This window comes from Symsagittifera roscoffensis, chromosome 5 (assembly GCF_963678635.1).
Source record: "Symsagittifera roscoffensis chromosome 5, txSymRosc1.1, whole genome shotgun sequence".
Classification (NCBI taxonomy): Eukaryota; Metazoa; Xenacoelomorpha; order Acoela; family Convolutidae; genus Symsagittifera; species Symsagittifera roscoffensis.
Genome location: NC_087066.1, coordinates 38,187,872 through 38,207,971, shown reverse-complemented (window position 1 = coordinate 38,207,971; position 20,100 = coordinate 38,187,872). Strand labels below are relative to the sequence as shown.

General features: G+C 36.9%; 1 protein-coding gene across 1 annotated transcript in view; it reads left to right on the top strand.

The window, feature by feature from the left end:
• The window catches only part of LOC134846290 (uncharacterized), a 64,667-nt gene extending 44,573 nt beyond the window's left edge, over positions 1-20,094 (top strand). Inside the window, exon 6 of the mRNA XM_063863582.1 lies at positions 19,926-20,094. Coding sequence (XP_063719652.1) covers positions 19,926-20,021 — 96 coding nt within the window. The 3' untranslated portion in view covers positions 20,022-20,094. The remainder of the gene's footprint in view (positions 1-19,925) is intronic.
• Positions 20,095-20,100: the final 6 nt, after the last annotated feature.

Here is a 20,100-nt window from a genome sequence, read left to right as displayed (position 1 = left end):
TACTGGATACGAAAACAGTTCTCGAACGCTAGGTGTCCTGAGTCAAATTATACAGGAAAACTAACTTGTGAGAAATAAAATCAAGTGATTTCTTGATGGTTTTTCGATAAAGTCTTTTATAATAGTATGGTTATACTCAGCATCAAAGTTTTAACGTGTGAGAGCGTTGAAACTTTTGGCAAAACACGGTTTTGACAGTCAAAAACTTGTCATTCAAGTTCGGGCAAGGTCATTTTTTGAAATATTTTGATAGCTAAACACAACAAAAAAATTCGTTTTGTTCGAACCCAGTTACGCAGGTCTATTTTATGTTATTTCAAGTTTGGCTCACATTTGTGAGTTTATAAAGGAAACGACTTTGCGGGGTGCGTGCGCTTCGAAACTGCGCCAAACCCGCCGTAACGTTCGAGTATTTTTGTGCGTTTACGCTCGGCTATACTTTCCTGGAAGAATATGCAACTATAGTTCAACTTATTGCCGTTACATTTTAGTACGTTGATTATTAACTTATTTACTGCTTACTAAAAGTCATTTTTGTCACTATTGAGAACATCCTATGCCTCCAAAGCCGGATGAATCGGAGCACGTTTAACGAGGGGCCTTACTAATTGGCCCGATAAGGTCCTAACAGTTGCTGAACGCGGTTAATCGACCTGTAGGATAGTGCACAGGAAGTGGTTGCTGCGATGGGCGATCAAACCGAGATCACCGTTCCGAATCAACATGCCATTTTGAGCGCTTTTTTTCTGGAAGGGACGTACTCCTTCAGCCAGCGCTGTTAAATAGGTTTTGTGTAAGTTTCTACTCCTACATAGCGTTTCGGTGATCGAAGCTTGATCAGCTTTTAGTGACGGAAAACTAGCGATTGTTCGCCAAAGAAGAAATGCTTAAGATTCCAACTCAGTTGAATTGGTACCAACAGGAGTTTTTAGACGGGCATTTGACGATGACTCCACTAAAAAAAACGTGGTAGACATTACATTATCCGTTAACTTGCGAGTACCGATGACTATTGCGCATTAACCTTTGCAACTGCTTACTAACCTTTCTCAAGACGCATAATGATGCGGCGCGCTAGTAATGTTGTATTTCCAATTTAAATCCTTTTGCACTAACAATGATGGAGCATGTCTGTTTCAAAATTCTACGCAAAGCAGGAGTTCTTTCTCCGTTCTAACGAAATTGGTTTCGTTGTCTGGCCACAAAACACTTGGCATACAACGGCGGGCAAAAAGTTTTTAAATCCCCACGACGCATGAGCCGGTGTTCATGGTCGGAAAAGTTTAAGTTCGATGTGTACGGCACAGGTAGTCATACAGGTAAACAGAAAAGTCCATCTCTTCTCACTACTGGGTGAAAATTCACGCAAATTGGACCAAAATATCCTCCCCGCATTTACTCAATGGCCGTTGGCGGCAGCCAAGCTGCTCGACAAGGATGCTTGAAATCATAGGAAGTTAACAGCTTGTCTTGCGTTTTCTGCAAACAAAGGAACATCTTTCAATTGCTCGCAGGACTAACAACACAAATCCCATATGTACTATGGACTGCAAGTAAAGCAGGTTTTGATGGCTTTAGGCAAATTACAGAGGCCTCACCACAAAATGAGGAGAATCCAAGATGATGCGATGCATTTCAAAACTTGTTTCGGCTAAGCGTTGAATCCGTCGAGTGGAACGAATAATATTATTGAGGCCAATAAACGGTAAAAAACCTGCAAGGCGACTAGCCCTTTTTACGGATTTGCTGGTTTTCGGCAATAACCTCAATAAAAAGCAAACGTGTCGCTGAAGTTTCATGAAACTCAAATAATTACGGACTCTGACCGCTTTGAAAAACTCGTGAGCGCATAAGTTAAATTGTGTTTGGTGTCGTCCACAGATTTGATTGAGAGGATTTTAGTAACAGCATCCTGATTCGGTTTGAAGGGCCGCTCATTGCCTAGCAGAAAGCTTAGACCCCTGAATTAAAAGCTTTTGTTCAGGCATTCCGCCAATAAACAGCGTGTCCCAGCGTCCGCAGGATTATTGCCACTGTTCGCTTGGAATCAACGATTGACTCCTTAATTGTGTTCGTGCTCCTTTACTTTACAAACACGTTTTGCACAAAAGCCGACAACTTATTGACATACTGAAGCCATTGTAACACCGCTTTTTGAATCTTGAATCAAGCTTCATGTAAACTTCCTCTAAACATGAAGGAATCTTGATCGTTGGTTGAAAGAAAAGGCCAAAACGCATGAGCATATGAAATATTCTTCTTGTAAGACAAGGAACAAAAAACGCGGAGAAAAAACTATGTTTTTCCTGTCTCCAAGCAGGCCAAATGTTTCCTAATTGTCCAAAGTCTAGAAAATGCACTAAACCTGGGTGTGAAAGTGCGCAGAAGTTCCCTTTGCATGATGCAGACCGCATTTTCCTGCTTGAAATTTAAAAAATCTATCTGGAAACTAAAAAAGTCTTCTACTGGAAATTATCGGGAAAAAAAATCATCGTCGTCTTGTTTTGTATCCGCTCAGATTGTTAAAGGTCTTCTTCAGGTCATTGAGCTAAGTGGGTCGTCGAAGTCAAAAACCGATAACGCTCTCGTTTTGTGTGATTCCGCGGGCAATCACTCCTGGGTTTCCGCAAGCTTGACCCGCCGTCTGAACTTTTCAGGGAAAAAGTTGATTTGACCCTAAGTAGTTTCAATTAAGCGGATATTATTTCGACTGAGTAAGCCGAGGTCACTTTATCCATTGAATAAAATAACACTGAATTTTTTTCAACTTCTACCGTTTACATGAAAAATAAGTTAAAAGTAGGGTCTCAGAAGGTTCATGTTCAGGCCCTTTAAGCAATTTAACAATACTTGGAATCAAGAAAGCCAGTTTGGTATAGCCCTTTGGACATCGAAATGGTAAATTGTCAGGATGTTTATCACCAGATAGGCCCGCTAGATTATTTTCAAGATGCAGAAAGGAAAACTCGAATGGCTCTTCTTCTGCCGGTATGATGGGTTTTGAGTGACCCTACTCCCCTCATCATCTGGTTGTTATCAAGTGCAACGTTGATGAAGTAGAACTTGTTAGTCAACCGTGGTTTGAGAAAACTATGGCATATAGAAGCAAGCTGATGTTCGCTGTGGTGCAGCCGATCAGGGAAAGAATAACCCTCTTGCATCAAAAACATACCATGATGATGAACGTTACTGGATAGGGATGACATGGGCCGATGACAGCAATTCTCTACCAGGAGCTCGTTAACAGTTATGTCATTCAGGTTAAACGGACTTTTTAGTTAAAAGTTTTGTTTCAACGGACTTCGACCCGATCCGTTTGGTAGCTCCCTACGCAATAAGTGCCCCCTGCATCCTAAGGACATTTGGCGCATAACTGGGCAACAATATGATGATCCCTTACTAGAAGCACTCCGGAATCAGTTCGTTGAGTGGCATTCAAGCCAATTTTTCATAGGATAGTTAGTCATTTTGCCGTGCTACTTCAGTATTCCATTTGATCAATGAGAGCTTCATATTTTTGGGTATAGCTCGCAAGATGTATTTTGCGCGGTTGGTTAACTTCGTGCTCGGATTAATTAGAATAATAAAGCTAAACTTGCCTTTAGGTTTGGTAGAGCAAGGGTAGCACCAATAAAGGCTATGTACATTCCAAAGCTGCCATCTCGGTTGAAGGAAGATGTACTGCCGTAATTTTCAATCAAGGTAACCAGCACATTTCTGTTGACCAATAGCACCACGGTGTTACATTAAGTTGCCAACTGTCGTCACAAACCGTGTTTTTGAAATTAGGGAACTCACCACTGTGAATAATTGGTTCTATCTGAAAAGTGGAGGTAGTCCCGCGGACACTGGGTCACGCGGAAGATAGGCGAAATGCCTGAAAGAACGCTTTTGGGTCAGGGGTCCGAGCTTACTACTAGGCAATGAGTCAGGATGTTGTTACTAATATCCTCTCAAAAAAATCTGTGGTCGAGACCATAGACAGTTCAATACATGCGCTCAAGAGTCTTCCAAAGCGGTCAGAGTCCGTTTTAGTTGGAAAACGTGGAGTAGTTTTTCGAAACTGCAGCGATGAATTTGCTTTTTATTGATGTTATTGCCGAAAACAAGCGATTCCACGGGAATACCGCTTAAACATTTTGTCCGGCCGAATCGCTTCTGACTGAGAACGATCAACTTCAATTTGGCATAAACGTAACAAGGGCTAGTCTCATTGCAAGTTACTCACCGTTCTTTGGCCCCGATGTTTTCATTCTTTCTACTGGACGAATTCAACGCTTAGCCGAGACAAGATTCGAAAATAGGCAGCCTACCTTGGACTCTAGTCGTTTGTTGCGGTCCATTGTAATACCTATGGGATTTGTGTTGCTAGGTATGCGAGTGAGTCTCCTGGCAATTGAAAGATGTTATCGCTTGGTTATCGTCGACGGCCATTCAGTAAATTTGGGTTGGTTATTTTTAGTCCTTTTTACGTGACTGTTCGCCGCAGTAGTGAGAAGAGATGAGCTTTTCTGTTTATCTGTATGATAATCTGCGCTATTCACATCCAAGTAGTTCCCTCTATGGTTACCGGCTCATGCGACATGGGATTTCTAAGATTTATTGCCCGCCGTTGTATGCCATGTGTTTCTTATTGACCCCCCCACTCTTGGAAATATCATTGCATGAAACTAATTACTTTTATTTTTTAAAGATATTTTGGGAAACTAAGATCATCAAAAACCCACTAACGCAATCAATATTTGGTTCGTATCTATTCAGTACAAAGACGCATTAGCGAAGTAAGGGTTGAACAGTAGAAAAACTATTTCGTTGGTTTCCACAGGTTTTTGCATGAATATTATTATAATGTTGCGTTGGCAATGTCACCTGTTCTGATTTCAAATAGAAACAGAAACATGAATTATTTTATTGCGTTCACAAAATGTGACGCCGCCGCCACCACAAAAGAAATATATTTTTATTCCCTTGCAAAAGGAAGGGAAATGCTATTGGAATAATTCGTATAACGTTTTAAGCATTGAGAATTGAAACGACTATTCTCATTCAATGCGAATATTAACGATTCCTCTCGTAAAATACGAGCATACGAAACCTTCTTCTTGTAAAATACGAATGTACGAATAGAGAATACGACGTTAAGAAGTAACTTCTCATTTGATACGAAAAGTGGCGTGATTTCCCCATCTGAGTATAAATAGAAGCTCAAAACTACGGGAATTCATTCCCAACAATATCCCTTCTAACACCAACACCACTCTCTTCAACCACCCCCAACCAATCTCTAAAATAATATCTACTCTCAGTAAAAATATCTCTAATCTCACCCTTAAAATAGATATTGAGTCAAAAAGCAACTTGCTGTAAATTCATATTAACTTCTTTTCTAATAAAATATTTCTCAGCGAATTTTAGATTTACTTTCTAAGATAGAAAGTAGAAAGGACCCTTTATTCCTAGCAAGCGTGTTGTCCGACGTATATAGTTTTGCTAGCGTAATAATTTGGTGCGACCAGTGAGGCTCACCTTCTAAAAAATTGCTAAAATTGCTAAAGTCTCAAAAAGAGATAAAAAGCAAAGAATCCAATTCTCAAACAGGAGAATTGTTGAAATTTCTCTTACAAATAAAGAGAAGTAGTAAATTTCCAAATCGGAAATTTAAGTTTCCTAAATAAATTTATAAATTTTTCTATCTTTCTTTTCAAGTTCTAAACTAAATATAAAATGGCTGATACCCCAATATCCCATCCCAACTTGTCTTTAATGACATTTTTGGGAAACGATCCGAACCAAAATGCTACGGCTTTTTGGAATTCAGTTGAAAACAAAATTCTTTTCTCATTAGGTCAAAGACCTGTTGATAATGATGCACGACGCAGCTATGATAGCAGACAACGATCCCTATTCGGATCATTGTTAACTGATACATCTCTTGAATGGTTCAATGATAATGTAACCAATGCTACCACATGGGCACAACTCAAAGATCTCTTCCTAAACAGATTCACTGACGGACGAGATCAATTCAAACATAGAATTGATGCTGAAAATGCAGCTCGCCAAGATGGCGAATTAATAAAAATTACTTCCACAGAATTAAATCTTCTGTAGATAGAGGATCGCCCGAAAGTATTGATGTAACAGTTCATGTTGATGACGCTGCTCAAAATGCTGAGAGAACTATACAAACCAGACAAAGAAGTCAAAAGTATATCGATTTCTCAATTAAGGGACTAAGACCTCTAGCCCTTAAACAAAAAGCTCATGAATACATGATAGAGCATCCAAATGCCAATTGGGATCAATTCACAAATCATGTAATCACTAAGGATCTAACATTCATTGTTGCTACTGATCCTGCTAATAAGTCAACAACGGATAAAATGACTTCATTAGAAACTCAAATTAAAGAACTAACTAAATTGATCAAGAATCATGAAGTTAGTGCAATCAATGATCAGAATTCATTTCAACGACGTCACCCTGACATCAAGGGGAGATCTAATAGTACACGATTCTGCGAATATTGTAGAATGAATGGACATTCTATATCTAGATGTTCAAAAAAGCAAGTTCAGGACGAAGTAAAGAAGTTGCGGAAAGAGCTCACAACAAAAATTGAACGAAGAGTTTCATTTGAAACTGATTATAAACGAAATCGAAGACCGAATAATTTCCCTAACCAGAGTAACCCTAACCCAAGTAACCGGTTTTGGGATAACCAAAATAGAACTACTAACAATTCAAATCCTAGCCAAAATAACTATGGCATTCGCCATAATTATAACTACAACGGAAACAATTTCCAAAAGGCTAATGCACAATCGTCTTTCAAAAACAAAAGACCCCAAACCTATGATGATAGGTATCACAGAGAAAACAAATTCAGAGAAAATGAACAAGTTGCTAAACAGTTCAACGACCAAGAAAATAGGCAATTCAATAGTACCCTAGAGGTCGACCATATAACACTGGAAGCTATGATAGCAATAACAGTCGAGACTCAACGCGATCTCAATCACCAAATTTGAGATCGAATCAAATACAGTCTGAAACTACCCACTGGGTTGAGGAAGAAGTCAATTACTGTGATGCTATCACTGATTTCTTTCCTTTAAACTATTAAAGTCTCCGAAACCAAGCGATGATAGTAATCCTAAATCAAGGATAAATCTTAGCTTATATCATTTTGCCACAGGAGACAAAAATAATAATAGTGGACTTGAAATTGAATTCATGATTGATCCAGGATCAACTTGTAGTATCATAAACTACCCAAATTATCAAGAATTGGAAAAATTAGGTCAAAAAATGACAATTTACCGATCCAAAGTTAAGGCAAAGACTTATAATGGATCTGATATACGTATGTGTGGCCATACATCTATTCAATCTTGTTTCGACACTGATGGAAAATATCCATCTAACCACAAAGTGTGGATAGCTGAAGAAAAGACTGCTAATCTCTTAGGAGTAGACTTTTGTCATCTCTTCTTAAAAGCTCTCTACTTTGATATCCCCGCAGTTGAGCTCAAATCAAAAGAAGGTGTAATATCCTACGGGTTGATGAACAACGATTAAGAATATCCTAACGTTTCAGAAATTGTCTCAATTAACTTGAAAGAACCCTTGTTCATTCCAGCACGCTCTACATACTTATACAAACACTTGGCTGAACCAAATTCATACTTCGAAAAAGGGACTACATTCCTGCCTCATAAAATACAACTAAAACCGAATTGGTTTTCATTAATACAGTTTGTACTCAAATTGAGCAAAGCCTACCTATCCTAATTGAGAATCAGAAAGATCATCCTGTCACACTAAACAAGTGTGTACTAGGCTATGCAGTAACTGATATTCAAGGATACGAGGATAAAATATTTGCTATCCACGATTGTGATGAGTTCACAACAAGAAATTTAAACGAAATTTCGGAATTCGATAGCTGTTTCATGCTGAACACTGTTGTCAATACAACACAGGAAAGCAATACTCAATTATCCGGCCCCTGTCTACAATATGTAGACTTCAAAAAAAGGTCCATATTCGAATCGAATATGCCCATTGCCCATACGATCTCTGCAGATAGAGCAATGAAAAAAGGATTTGCTGAATCAATTAGCAAAAGGTATCCTGAGCTACGACACTTTTGTAACTCAAAACATGCTAACATTAACGATATTCTCATCTTCACTGATCCAAAATCTGGACAAATCATATATAACCTGATTACCAAACAGAGGTACTTTCAGAAACCCACCTACGACGCTTTATTCAATACCTTGTCCGAAATGAAAGATCATGCTATAGCAAATAACATTCGATCTATCGCAATGCCCAAAATTGCTTGTGGCTTAGATAAAATGAATTGGGAAGAAGTTTCCAAAATCATTGTCGATGTCCTATATTTGTCTATGTTTCAGGACAAGAAATCAAGGACATGCCTGCCCTTGAAGTGTTTGATACAGAGAATGTATCAGAAATATTTGAACAAATTGGTTCAGATATAGTCAAAGTATGCAAAAATGAAAACGAAATAGCAACCGACTTTTCTAATGATGCAAAGAACCTTTGCAGGCCTCCCTTGAAAGAACAATTTAAAAAGTACCGAAACAAAGAACATAATGATCGGCTAATTGCCTTTCTAGTCAACGAAACGTTTACCCAATACTCCTCAATTGATAAGGACAATAATAGTACTTTGGAAAAAATCGAAACTACTATTAAATTTTTATCTGACTTCGATTTCACACAAAGTGATATCTCGGATGATGAATTTGCAGATCTAATTCAAATGCTGATAGAGGATCAAGATGTTTATTCTCATCACAAATATGATATTGGAAAAACAAAACATAAATTCCATAAACCACTTAAAAAGGACGCAACGTTCAAAAAACAACGACCGAGTAAAATTCCAGTCCATCTAAGAGATAAATTGGACAAGTAAATGGATGAATTAATCCAAGCAGGCAAGTCAGAGAACTAAATGAAAAAGATGATATGAACTCATGGTTCGTAAATCCAGTCATCATTCTTCCAAAAAAAGACTACGTTAAGTTGGTCTTGGATGCTAGGTATCTAAACTCAATCACAGATACTAGCAATTGTAGTTGGCCATTAGAACCACTACAAGTTCTCATGACCAGAATAAACGGATCATACTTCACAAGTGGTGATCTCTCTTGCGCCTACCATCAAGTACCTCTAACAGATGAGGCCCAGAAATTAACAAGCTTTATTGTAGGAGGTAGACAATATACCTACCAAGTTGGTTTCTATGGCTTGAAACCACTTCCAAATTTCTTCAGTAAACTAATGAGATATGCCTTTGGACCCTTCATTAAAGAAAAAAAAGCAATTACTTACATAGACGTAAAAACAGAGTCAAAGTAAAAATGAAATGTTTGTCACAATTCGAGAATATCATTCTCTTTTACGGAAGGCCAACTTAAAAGCTGCCCCTGACAAAACCTTTTTCTTCCTAAGATAAGTTGAATTTCTAGGCCACGTTGTCTCTAAAGATGGTCTTTCCCCAATCACTTCACGAATTGATGACATAAAAAAATTGAAATCCCCTGAATCAAAAACAGAAGTTCTAGGAGTATTAGGTGTCATGGGATTCTACAGCACATACATCATAAATTTTCATGTGGACGCAAAATGTCTATATGAACTGGCAAACAGTAGTGATAAGTTTCAATGGCTACCATGCCATGAAGAAGTTTTTCAAAAACTGAAAGACAAATTCTGTCATGATATTTCAAATGCCATACTTAATGTAAACTACCCATTCCACATTCACGCCGACTCCTCAAATGTAGGAACCGGGTGTATACTCATCCAAGACTTTCCTGAAGGGAAAAGAATTGTTTCTGCCAATTCTAGAGTCTTTGATAAAGCTGAGCAGAAAATGTCTACTCAAATCGTGAACTATGTGGAATAATATCTGCTTTGCAAACCTATGAATTCTACATTATAGGTTCACCCTTTCCTCTATACCTATACTGTGATCACAGATCTATTCTCTTCTTATGGTCCAGAAAAGGACAACTTTCTCATAGATTTTTCAAATATCAAGTCGTATTGACAAAATTCAACAATTTGAAAATAATTTATACCCCAGGTTCAAACCTAGCTTTTCCTGACTTATTGAGCCGAAATGTGCCCATCGCTGATATCAAAAGATATCAACTAGAACACAAAACCATTCCAAATGATATAAAGTTTATCCTAGACAATGGAGAACAAATATGTTATTCAGTACTCCACAAAGATGATAACATATTTCAAAACGATTGCTATCCAGTCATTGCTCAAGTGCAAGGCGGAAAAAAGAAATTAATCAATATAAGTGACAGAAGAGACTTCAGCATTGAAGATGCTCCAGAATATTTTGAAGAATATTGTAGTGCGATTCAGAATATAACAGATTTCTTCCAATTTGGCAAACAAATTAACCAAATCAAACGACTATCTATACCAGATATGAACGATCAAAACATTTATGAAGAAATTCCAGATGAAGTATCTGCACTTGATGATCCTTTGGAAAATTCAGAATGGCTTGACTTTTATGAAGGCAATGTTGAGAACGACCTTCTCAACGACCTGGTTAAAACAAAAAATAATTTTGCAACAAAACAAGATCTTTGAGGCTAATTGAACCTCTAAGTCTCCAATCTGAGATTCTCTTGAACTGATAGCAAAAATGACCGACTTTGCTAAAGAAGCAAATTTAGACGTTGAAACAATTATGCAAGAGCAGTGTAACGATACTGTAATCATAGATATCAAAAATTGCATAAAGCAAAACGAAAAGCCAGAAAGAAACAAAAAAAATCCTTATCGTGAAGAAAAAGGATTAAAAGCCTATATCAGGCAGTTTGAATTATTATTCAATGAAGGACAACATGATCTTCTTTGTATTAATGAATATAATGATGACTATACTAAGAGTCCAAAAATTTGCTTACCCATCGCCCTAGTGCTAAACTGCTTTGAGTTAGCTCATAAGCATCCTCTTAGCGGTCATCACGGCGAAACAAAAACTTTGGAAATAATCAAAAGATATTTCTATTGGCCCGGACTCTATAAATGGGTCAACATGCTTCTTCATGATTGCCTAGAATGTCAGAAAAATAAGCCTAAACGAAAAGACCTGAATGAAGCTCCATTACAACAATGGGGACAATTAGAAACAATCCCAATTAAAACGATCCACATTGATCATAAAGGTCCACTTAGACCATCAAGTCACGGCAAAAACTTTTGCTTAGTTGTGATAGATGCCTTCTCTAGATATCTTCAAGTCTATCCATGCACCCATGCAGACTCTAAGGAAACCATTAAGCTCTTAGAGAAATAAATCACAACATTTGGTATTCCACAACAAATTATTCATGATAATGGAAGTGCATTCATGAGTAATGACTTTGCTCATTGGTCCTCTGAATTGGGAATAACCCTGAGGCCAAGAACTACTTACTCGCCTTGGACTAACGGAAAAGTTGAAGTCCAAAATAAACATTTAACCCAGTACTTTCGACATTTCTTGAGTACCTCAGGCTCAAACTGGTCTGAATTAACAAATAAATTTGCTTTTGCACATAACACCGCCATTAATTCAAGTACAGGTTACACTCCATATGAGATTGTCTTTGGCATAAAACCTCAGGTTCCCCTTAGCCTTAAATTAGGCCTCTACAGCGACCAAAACAAAAGATGTACCTCTGAATTTTGCGCTGGTCTCGAAAATCATGCTCATACCGAGCATAAGTCAAACAATGAGACCATAGATAGATTTCTAAAAAATCAAATTTCCGCCGAAATACTAAAAATGGAAAATGATTTTAAGTTGATTTATAGTAACACCTATACCCATTGCCGCCGCATCACTAATAAGGCCCACATGTTCCGAAATCAATTTAAATTAGGACGGCCTATAAAAGAAGGCACTAAGGTGTTACTAGAAAATAGATCCAAACCACTATTGAAATCTCAAAAACTTCACGGAGGTAACATACGGAATTCAAAATGATTTTACTAAAGAAAAAAAGATTGTCCACCGCAATCATATTGTTGAATACTTTCCTAAAGAACAACAAATGCCCAAACTACTACAAGAGTACTCTAGTGATTTATTTTCAAGTGACTTTTATGATCATATAAGAAATCATCAAATCGACTCTTTCAATAAACCGAAACAAGTTGAAAATCTACAATACCAGTTTTGGCCAGTAGTCAACAATGGTTATCAGCAAATGACTGATAATAATCCTACAAATGAGGATCAAAATAAAACCATTGTCCAAGAACAATCATTAGATTTAGTTCGATGCGACTGCGATTGACCAGAATCTTAGACCTATTCGAAGTTCAACTCCCTATCCTGTTGATAAAACCCCTAATCCTTCAACTAGTCAATATAGTAGTTATGGCCACCGCCGCCTACCTAGCCGCAGTATAAGTCCTAACACTAGTCTCGCAAATGACTTTGGCTGCCGCCACCAAAATATAACAACACAATATAATACTCCCCGTCCTCCTGATATCCCTCGTTTATCTGAATCATCAGAAAGCTTTACTGATGGAAAAAATATACCTCATAGCTCTCAGGAAAGCTTCTATGGAACACTCGATCCGCACCTGGATCACTTTCTGAATCCACAAAACCTAAACGGACAAATCGTCCTACAAACTTTTATGGAACTACAATTCCATCTAGTTTAATTGGCAAATTTAAAAAGAAATAAAAACACTAAACCATTTATTTGGCCAAACTAAAAATTTATTAAATTCTTTCTTTTGGCCTTTTCTTTTTTCTCCTTTTTCCCTTTTATACATATTTCGTTTGTAATAAAACCCCAAAACACCAAAAATAACATAATTACAAATAGATTTAAAAATAACTTTTATAAAGATAAGACTTAATATCAGAGTAAGATTTGACTAGTTTGACAGCCGCCATCTTTTCCAACGAGTTTTCAGCGGCCCTACTCAGGCTCCTCACTGCAAACTGCAGCGCTGAATAAGGCCGCCACCAAGCTTGATATATTTCCTCCAACATGATATCCAGCTCTATTTTTTTTCTAAATTCTTCCTCTGCTGCTGGCTTTCTGAAGAATTCTTCTTGAAACTAAAACAAATTTATATACTATTTCTATGTTGCCATGCCACTTGAATAAATTTTTTTTTTACTTCTAAAATTGGGCGTATTGTAAAACAAACTTACATCCTCTCCAAAGAATAAGGACAAAAAGTCCATTGTTTCTTGTGAAACCACATGGTTTCCACTCCATGGGCTCCGTAGTTTCTTGGCGAAGAACCTACTTTGAATTGAGCCCAGCTCAAATAGTTCATCGGTATTCAGTACCGGATACTTGAAGACATAACTCCGGTCCATAAAAATCATAAATTCCATAGGCGTTAGATTTGCCCCTTTCTCTACTAATCCGTCTTAGATTGCCACCCTTCTCTCGACTTCCTTGTCCTCCAGCAAGGCTTCATGTTTGAAATTTAGCTCATCCCGTAAGTTCAAAAACTTCTCCGGGAAGTCCACCAGATTATCTTCAGGATCGATAAAATTCATTCTGGACGACGAAAAATTTTTTTTTGAGGATAAAATACAGATAGTTCAAACTAAACGGAAAGCAAACAAATGATGTTGCTTTTAGTCCTCTTTTATGACGAGATGTTTTTTTTCATTTTCCTCCTCCAATAAGGAAGGGGAATAAATTAACATCAGCATAAACGAATAAAAATCATTTCACTGCTAGATCTCAACAAATCAAAACTAAGTGGAAAAACCACGACATTAAAACCAGAGTGGAAAAAACCACAACATTACAAAACGAATGGCGAAGGAATTATGACTTAAAAAGCGTCACTTCCGAAAGACGCCGAATAACAACAGCCAATCAGAGCTTAGTTTTGCAAAAAAGCAAAAACAGCCTTTAAAAACTAACTGATATACAGTTGTTTTCATTCATGCTCAATTCCACATCTTGCATTCAAAACCTCCTCTCTCTCCAAAAAATAAATCTGCTGAATTCCTCAACAAAAATTGAAATCTAACTCAGATTTCCCATCACAAAAAATCCAAAAAATGACAAATCCAAGTAGTGAACTAGAGGAAGGTGAACTAATGGACCAAGATCCTGTTCTAACCACTCTCGAAGAAATGCTTAAAGTGAGTACTTTTAAAAATTCGTTTGCTATCATTTACCACCAAAAAAAATTTACAAAAAATTTATTTGGTTGGTCTTTTAACTCTAATAATACTTTCGAATCAAACCTCAGCATTTGATCCGAAAGAACAATTATATGCAAATACTGCAAATAATCTTCGGGTTGCTCATTATGATTGTCAACTAATGACTTCTAACAAAATTTTCTCTCTAAATAAAGTAGCACCTTGCAAAGTCCAACCAGAAAATATTAAAGTAACCCATGCTTATGTTGCTCTATATCAGAGACATTATCGCACAAAAGTAAATGCGACAATAAGTCGAATCAAACGCCAATCAATGCGTTGATTCTGCGATTCTTTTGATTCGAGTGGTATCGACGCTCGACAAAACATGATCACTACTGATCTCCTTTTATCTGCCGATCAATGTAAATCGGCCGCCGACAGAGGCTATCTTAACCTAGGCTATGCTAGTATTGGAAATTTTCCTTTCAAATTTAATGTTAAAACAGTAACTAATGCCCATGCTGGCAAAGTTGACGGCAAACATCATAACGAATGTGACGGCCGTTCTTGGATTAAATTGGACACTTTTGAAACTTACATGCAAAATGTAACTCTGACTGTTAACCTCAAAGATGGAACAGTCAATAATTGGCAAAACATTCCTTTGCCCTGTCCAGTGTCTACAAATGGATGTGAAACAACATCCTTAGACGCTTTTGCTTATACTTGGGAAGAACCCAACAATTGCATTTTCACTGTTTTAAACAGATTTCCGGCTAAAATGATTCAAAACGAAGAATCATACAATATAATTAAAGGCGATTCTAGCCCGTCTATTCATTCTACCCATACAAGGGATTCTCAAAAATTTATGCTACAGGTGATGAATAAACCGCAATCTCTTTGTGGTCATCCCAGAATAGTGTATCCAACTTCATATGATTCACTTTTTATTGCATACACTGACGGTTTCAATATGGATACTGGAATCCAAGTTAAACCAACCCCAGAAACGGGACTTATTCATAATGCCGGCAAACCAAATTCTATTTTTCTCACATTAAGTGATGATTCGCCGCCACTCCAACTTTCAACTCATCAAATTGACTACGAAGCTCATATAGGAACCAAATTGGACTATATTCTTTTTTATAGCTTCTACATGCTCAGAACGGCCGAGTTAGCCCTTCTGCAAAATCAATGTGAGCTAGAACGCTCCTCAATATTAAATACTTTAATGCTTTCACTTGAAAGCCCGCGTTTGGCTGGCTTTATTCTAACCAAAAACCGCTCTATGTTCTTAGAGATCAATGGCAATGTTGCCTGGCTCTACCATTGTCCGAAATTTTATTCACCTTTGCAATTAATGGATAACTGCTATAATCGCATTCCCATTATGTAAAAGAAAAAAATCAATTTGTTGATCCAATTACGCGACAAACTTTTCAGTTGGCAGATCTACAAGACTACTCCGACAAACATTCGAATCTCTTTCAACTAGATGTTGATGATGATAAGTCCTGTATTGAATTAACCCCTCAAATTACAAGTGTTACAGGACCATATCTCTTTAAACCAAAAGAGATAATTCAAAAGATTAAGCATTCGTTAGCCTCTAGCCAAGGCGCTTCATTCTACACTTATGCTCAAATGCAAAAATTCTGGAATATGATTTCCGATAATTCAGAGATGAAAGGAATACTGCAAAAAGTATCCAGGTCCTTTCTAAATGCTAAAAAATTTCTTTTTACGGACTCATATAGCCCACTAGGCTCTTCCCAAACAATCTATTTGGACTATCTCATCTCTCCAAACTTTTGGAAAAACGAATACACCCGTATATTCGGGAAAGTACAATACTATTTAGAAAAATGCGGAATAGTCTTCGCCTCTTTTCTATTTGTGAAATTCATACTAGATTGCCTAGTATTCATAATAAAGGCTATGCATATTCACAAAATCACCGGCCGCTCACTACATTTTGGCAAAGTATTACTTGCCGCTTCATATAATATACTTTTCACTTCCATAGTGACCTCAATTTTCACTCAAGATGAGCAAACTGAAAAAATAGAACAAGAATGAGATCAAAAAATACAAGCCCCTCTTTTAGAGGAAATTGATAAAATAAACCAGGACCGCATGTATCCTCACATCCAATTAACAAGTTTTGAGAGAAAAACTCAAAACTTGGATCACCCAACAAACCCAGTCTAATAAAAAAAATTCTACTGTTCTAGGATATACCAACTGATTCAACTATGGACGCAACACTTGATGACGACTTGAGAGATTTTGAGGATCTTCTCTCACTCCTGCCACCAACCAATCCACTGGACTCGCAGATTTCAGCACTCACTCAACAAAAAACTGTTTCTACTACTACAACACCCACTGCAAAGTCGACCTCAACACGATCCTTCGTTGAGCAACTACTTCAAACCAATTCAGATGTCCCAATAACTAGAGCATCCAAGCCACCACCCCTAAAAATTTCACCCCCTGATTTCAAAATACCCCTGGTTCCCTCGAATTCCAAAATTAAAAAGCGAACCCAGATTGTAAGACCATATAAGATACTAACGGCAAATACGCCGGTATCAACTTCTCAATATCCAATGACCATTAGGCGACAGCCCTTGCACCCCACTGAATTAAACACTAAATTACATATTCAGTTAGAAAGGGAACGATACATTAATTCTAACAGCAATCCTGGCTTCGATATGGATCTCAATAATGCTTTGAATCCATTAATCAATCGTTTTAAATTAGAAGCCTATCACCCTATAAAAAAATGTATTCCATAACTAATTCCCTTCTTGAATATCAAAAAATGTATGTCCCAGCAAAATATCTGACAGAAAAATTACAAACCCCCCAGTTAGATGACTATACTGAGCAAATTCAGCGCAGTCATATACATGAAACGCACCAAATCCGGAAGCTGAAAAAGCAAATCCACAATTTGAAAAGAAAAAATCACCAACTTATAGCCCGGTTGGAAGGAAAATTGTAAAAATTTATCCTTTCATTTAAACATTTATTCTTTCGCTTTATATAGCTATGTAGTATTGCTATTAATTTTTTCCTTTCTCAACAATTTTGACTTTTATAAAAAAACAAAAAAACAAAAAATACCCTCTTTGTATGAACCAGTCCTCCCCTTATTACGCGTATGGACATCCACTTCACATATTTCAGGAAAAAAAGAGACTTCGGAAAAAGAATGTTCAAGGCATAAAACTAACCTTCAAACTTTTGAGAAACAAATAATTTTGATGTATTTAATTTTATAGTTAAATCCCTTGGTTGTGTAAACTCTATTTTGATTTATAAATGTAACTGATGTATTTATATTCATTCAAGCCTGACTCAAAGTATCAGTTGTTCAAAAACATCTGCTACCTGTAATACCAACAAACTATTGAACAAACTTTATGAGATTGAAAGAAAAAGCTTCGATCGATCAACAATTACCCCACTATTCAAGTGAAAGTAATAAAAATGAAAGTTTCAGTTTTTTTCCTCTCCAAATAGGAGGATGGATATGTTCTGATTTCAAATAGAAACAGAAACATGAATTATTTTATTGCGTTCACAAAATGTGACGCCGCCGCCACCACAAAAGAAATATGTTTTTATTCCCTTGCAAAAGGAAGGGAAATGCTATTGGAATAGTTCGTATAACGTTTATGCATTGAGAATTGAAACGACTATTCTCATTCAATGCGAATATTAACGATTCCTCTCGTAAAATACGAGCATACGAAACCTTCTTCTCGTAAAATACGAATGTACGAATAGAGAATACGAAGTTAAGAAGTAACTTCTCATTTGATACGAAAAGTGGCGTGATTTCCCCATCTGAGTATAAATAGAAGCTCAAAACTACGGGAATTCTTTCCCAACAATATCTCTTCTAACACCAACACCACTCTCTTCAACCACCCCCAACCAATCTCTAAAATAATATCTACTCTCAGTAAAAATATCTCTAATCTCACCCTTAAAATAGATATTGAGTCAAAAGGCAACTTGCTGTAAATTCATATTAACTTCTTTTCTAATATAATATTTCTCAGCGAATTTTAGATTTACTTTCTAAGATAGAAAGTAGAAAGGACCCTTTATTCCTAGCAAGCGTTTTGTCCGACGTATATAGTTTTGCTAGCTTAATACACCCAGTATAAAAATTGTCAACTCACAGTTTGTCATGAACAAGACATTAATTTGAACAATAAGAATAGCCAATGGCAGTGAAAGTAGCCCAGAATGTTGCGACTATATTGCTAAGAAAACTTAAAAAAAATACATTATGGTTTATGGGGCTTAAGCCATTCGAGGTGAGTTTTTGTATAAAAATCCAAAAACTCACGGAAGCTCAAGTGAAGTAAAAATCTTTTTTCACAGAGGAAAAGTTCTGCTTAAAAATCTTCTTACAAAATATTGAAATTGTAAATTATTGTTTTGCACACGAAGAGAATTCTCCTGATTGTTAGTTGGTTATAACAGCATTATCAGTTTTCACCTTTTCTCAATTACCTCCCCATCGTAAAATTATAAAATAAATTACCTTATAAATTGTTCATACGGAAATTTGCATATTAGAAAAGTTGTAAAAGTGACACAGTTTTTGCAGTTGTGAACATCAAAAGTCATTTTAAAGAGGCAACCTACTTCGAAGTCATATTGTGTTTTCACAAAACTGCAAGTTTCCAATTTCAAAACTGGTTGGTCAATAGTTACATGTGCATTGCTTTGTGGCCATAGTGATTCCTTCACATGGGTATTTTCTCTTATACGGCCCACAGTTCATCTTTCTGATATTTTGGATCCTGATTGGTTGAAATTAATTACCTCGAAAAAAATCTTAAACTTTACTTCAGAAATCATACGTCATATAATGTTTTGGTAATTTTTGTAATAACGTTTCCAGAGATCTGTGGGTCGAAGCGAACTCTGGACGAGGCGCAACTAGGTTCGATCCTCTGTGACCACTTCAACCACAGACTCTACATATGTAGAGTAGACCTCGACAAGGTGAGTGCTGTTGTTCACAGAAAAGAATAACTGATTAAGAACTACATTCAATTTTCTAAAATGTCTCTAAATATCTTCAAACATGACTTTTTCAGAAAGATACGACAAACAAGTTTGAAAACTGTGTAGTGACAAACAAGTTTGAAAAAAGGTTGAAGTTGCATCAATTCAGAACCTGTGACAAACAAATTAAGTCACAACGATTATAATCGATGCAACTTTTTTTCAAACCTATTCGTCATAACTTCTTTTTCGTTCATCAGGGCATCTTGAACAAGTTGAAAAACGCTAAGCTTAGATTTCAGATAAACTCAATTTATATTTAAGATTCCAATGACTAAATTACTCTCTTATTTGGCTCTTTTCCACTACCCCCACCACTCACACCCTCCTTCCCCCGGCACACCTTTGAAGTTTCTATTTTTTAAAGTTGTTATAGGTGTCATTGTGTCTAAATGAGTGATGTTGTGATGTAATTATGAAAACAAATCTGTTCATAATTGTTACTTTGTTTTCTGACGATGTTAAAGTACTTTTCAAATTGAATTCAAAGTTGTGAGGGGGGGGGGGCATTGAATTGAGGTGGGGGGCGTTTGAGTACTATATTCTGATTGGCTGGAAAATTTTTCAAGCAATCGTTTCATCTGACTTGAAGTATTCCACACTTTGTTTTGAAATACAGGAGCTGCATGTTTGCTACACCGGTGATTACTCATCCTCGACTGGGCGGGGGCGGGGGGAGTTTCTTGGAGACAGGTTCACAATGTGCGCAATGTGATTGGCTTCTCTCCCTCGGCCAACACGGCTCTACGCCATTTCTCGATCCGGCACTGCATATGTTAGCAGCCAGGACTTCG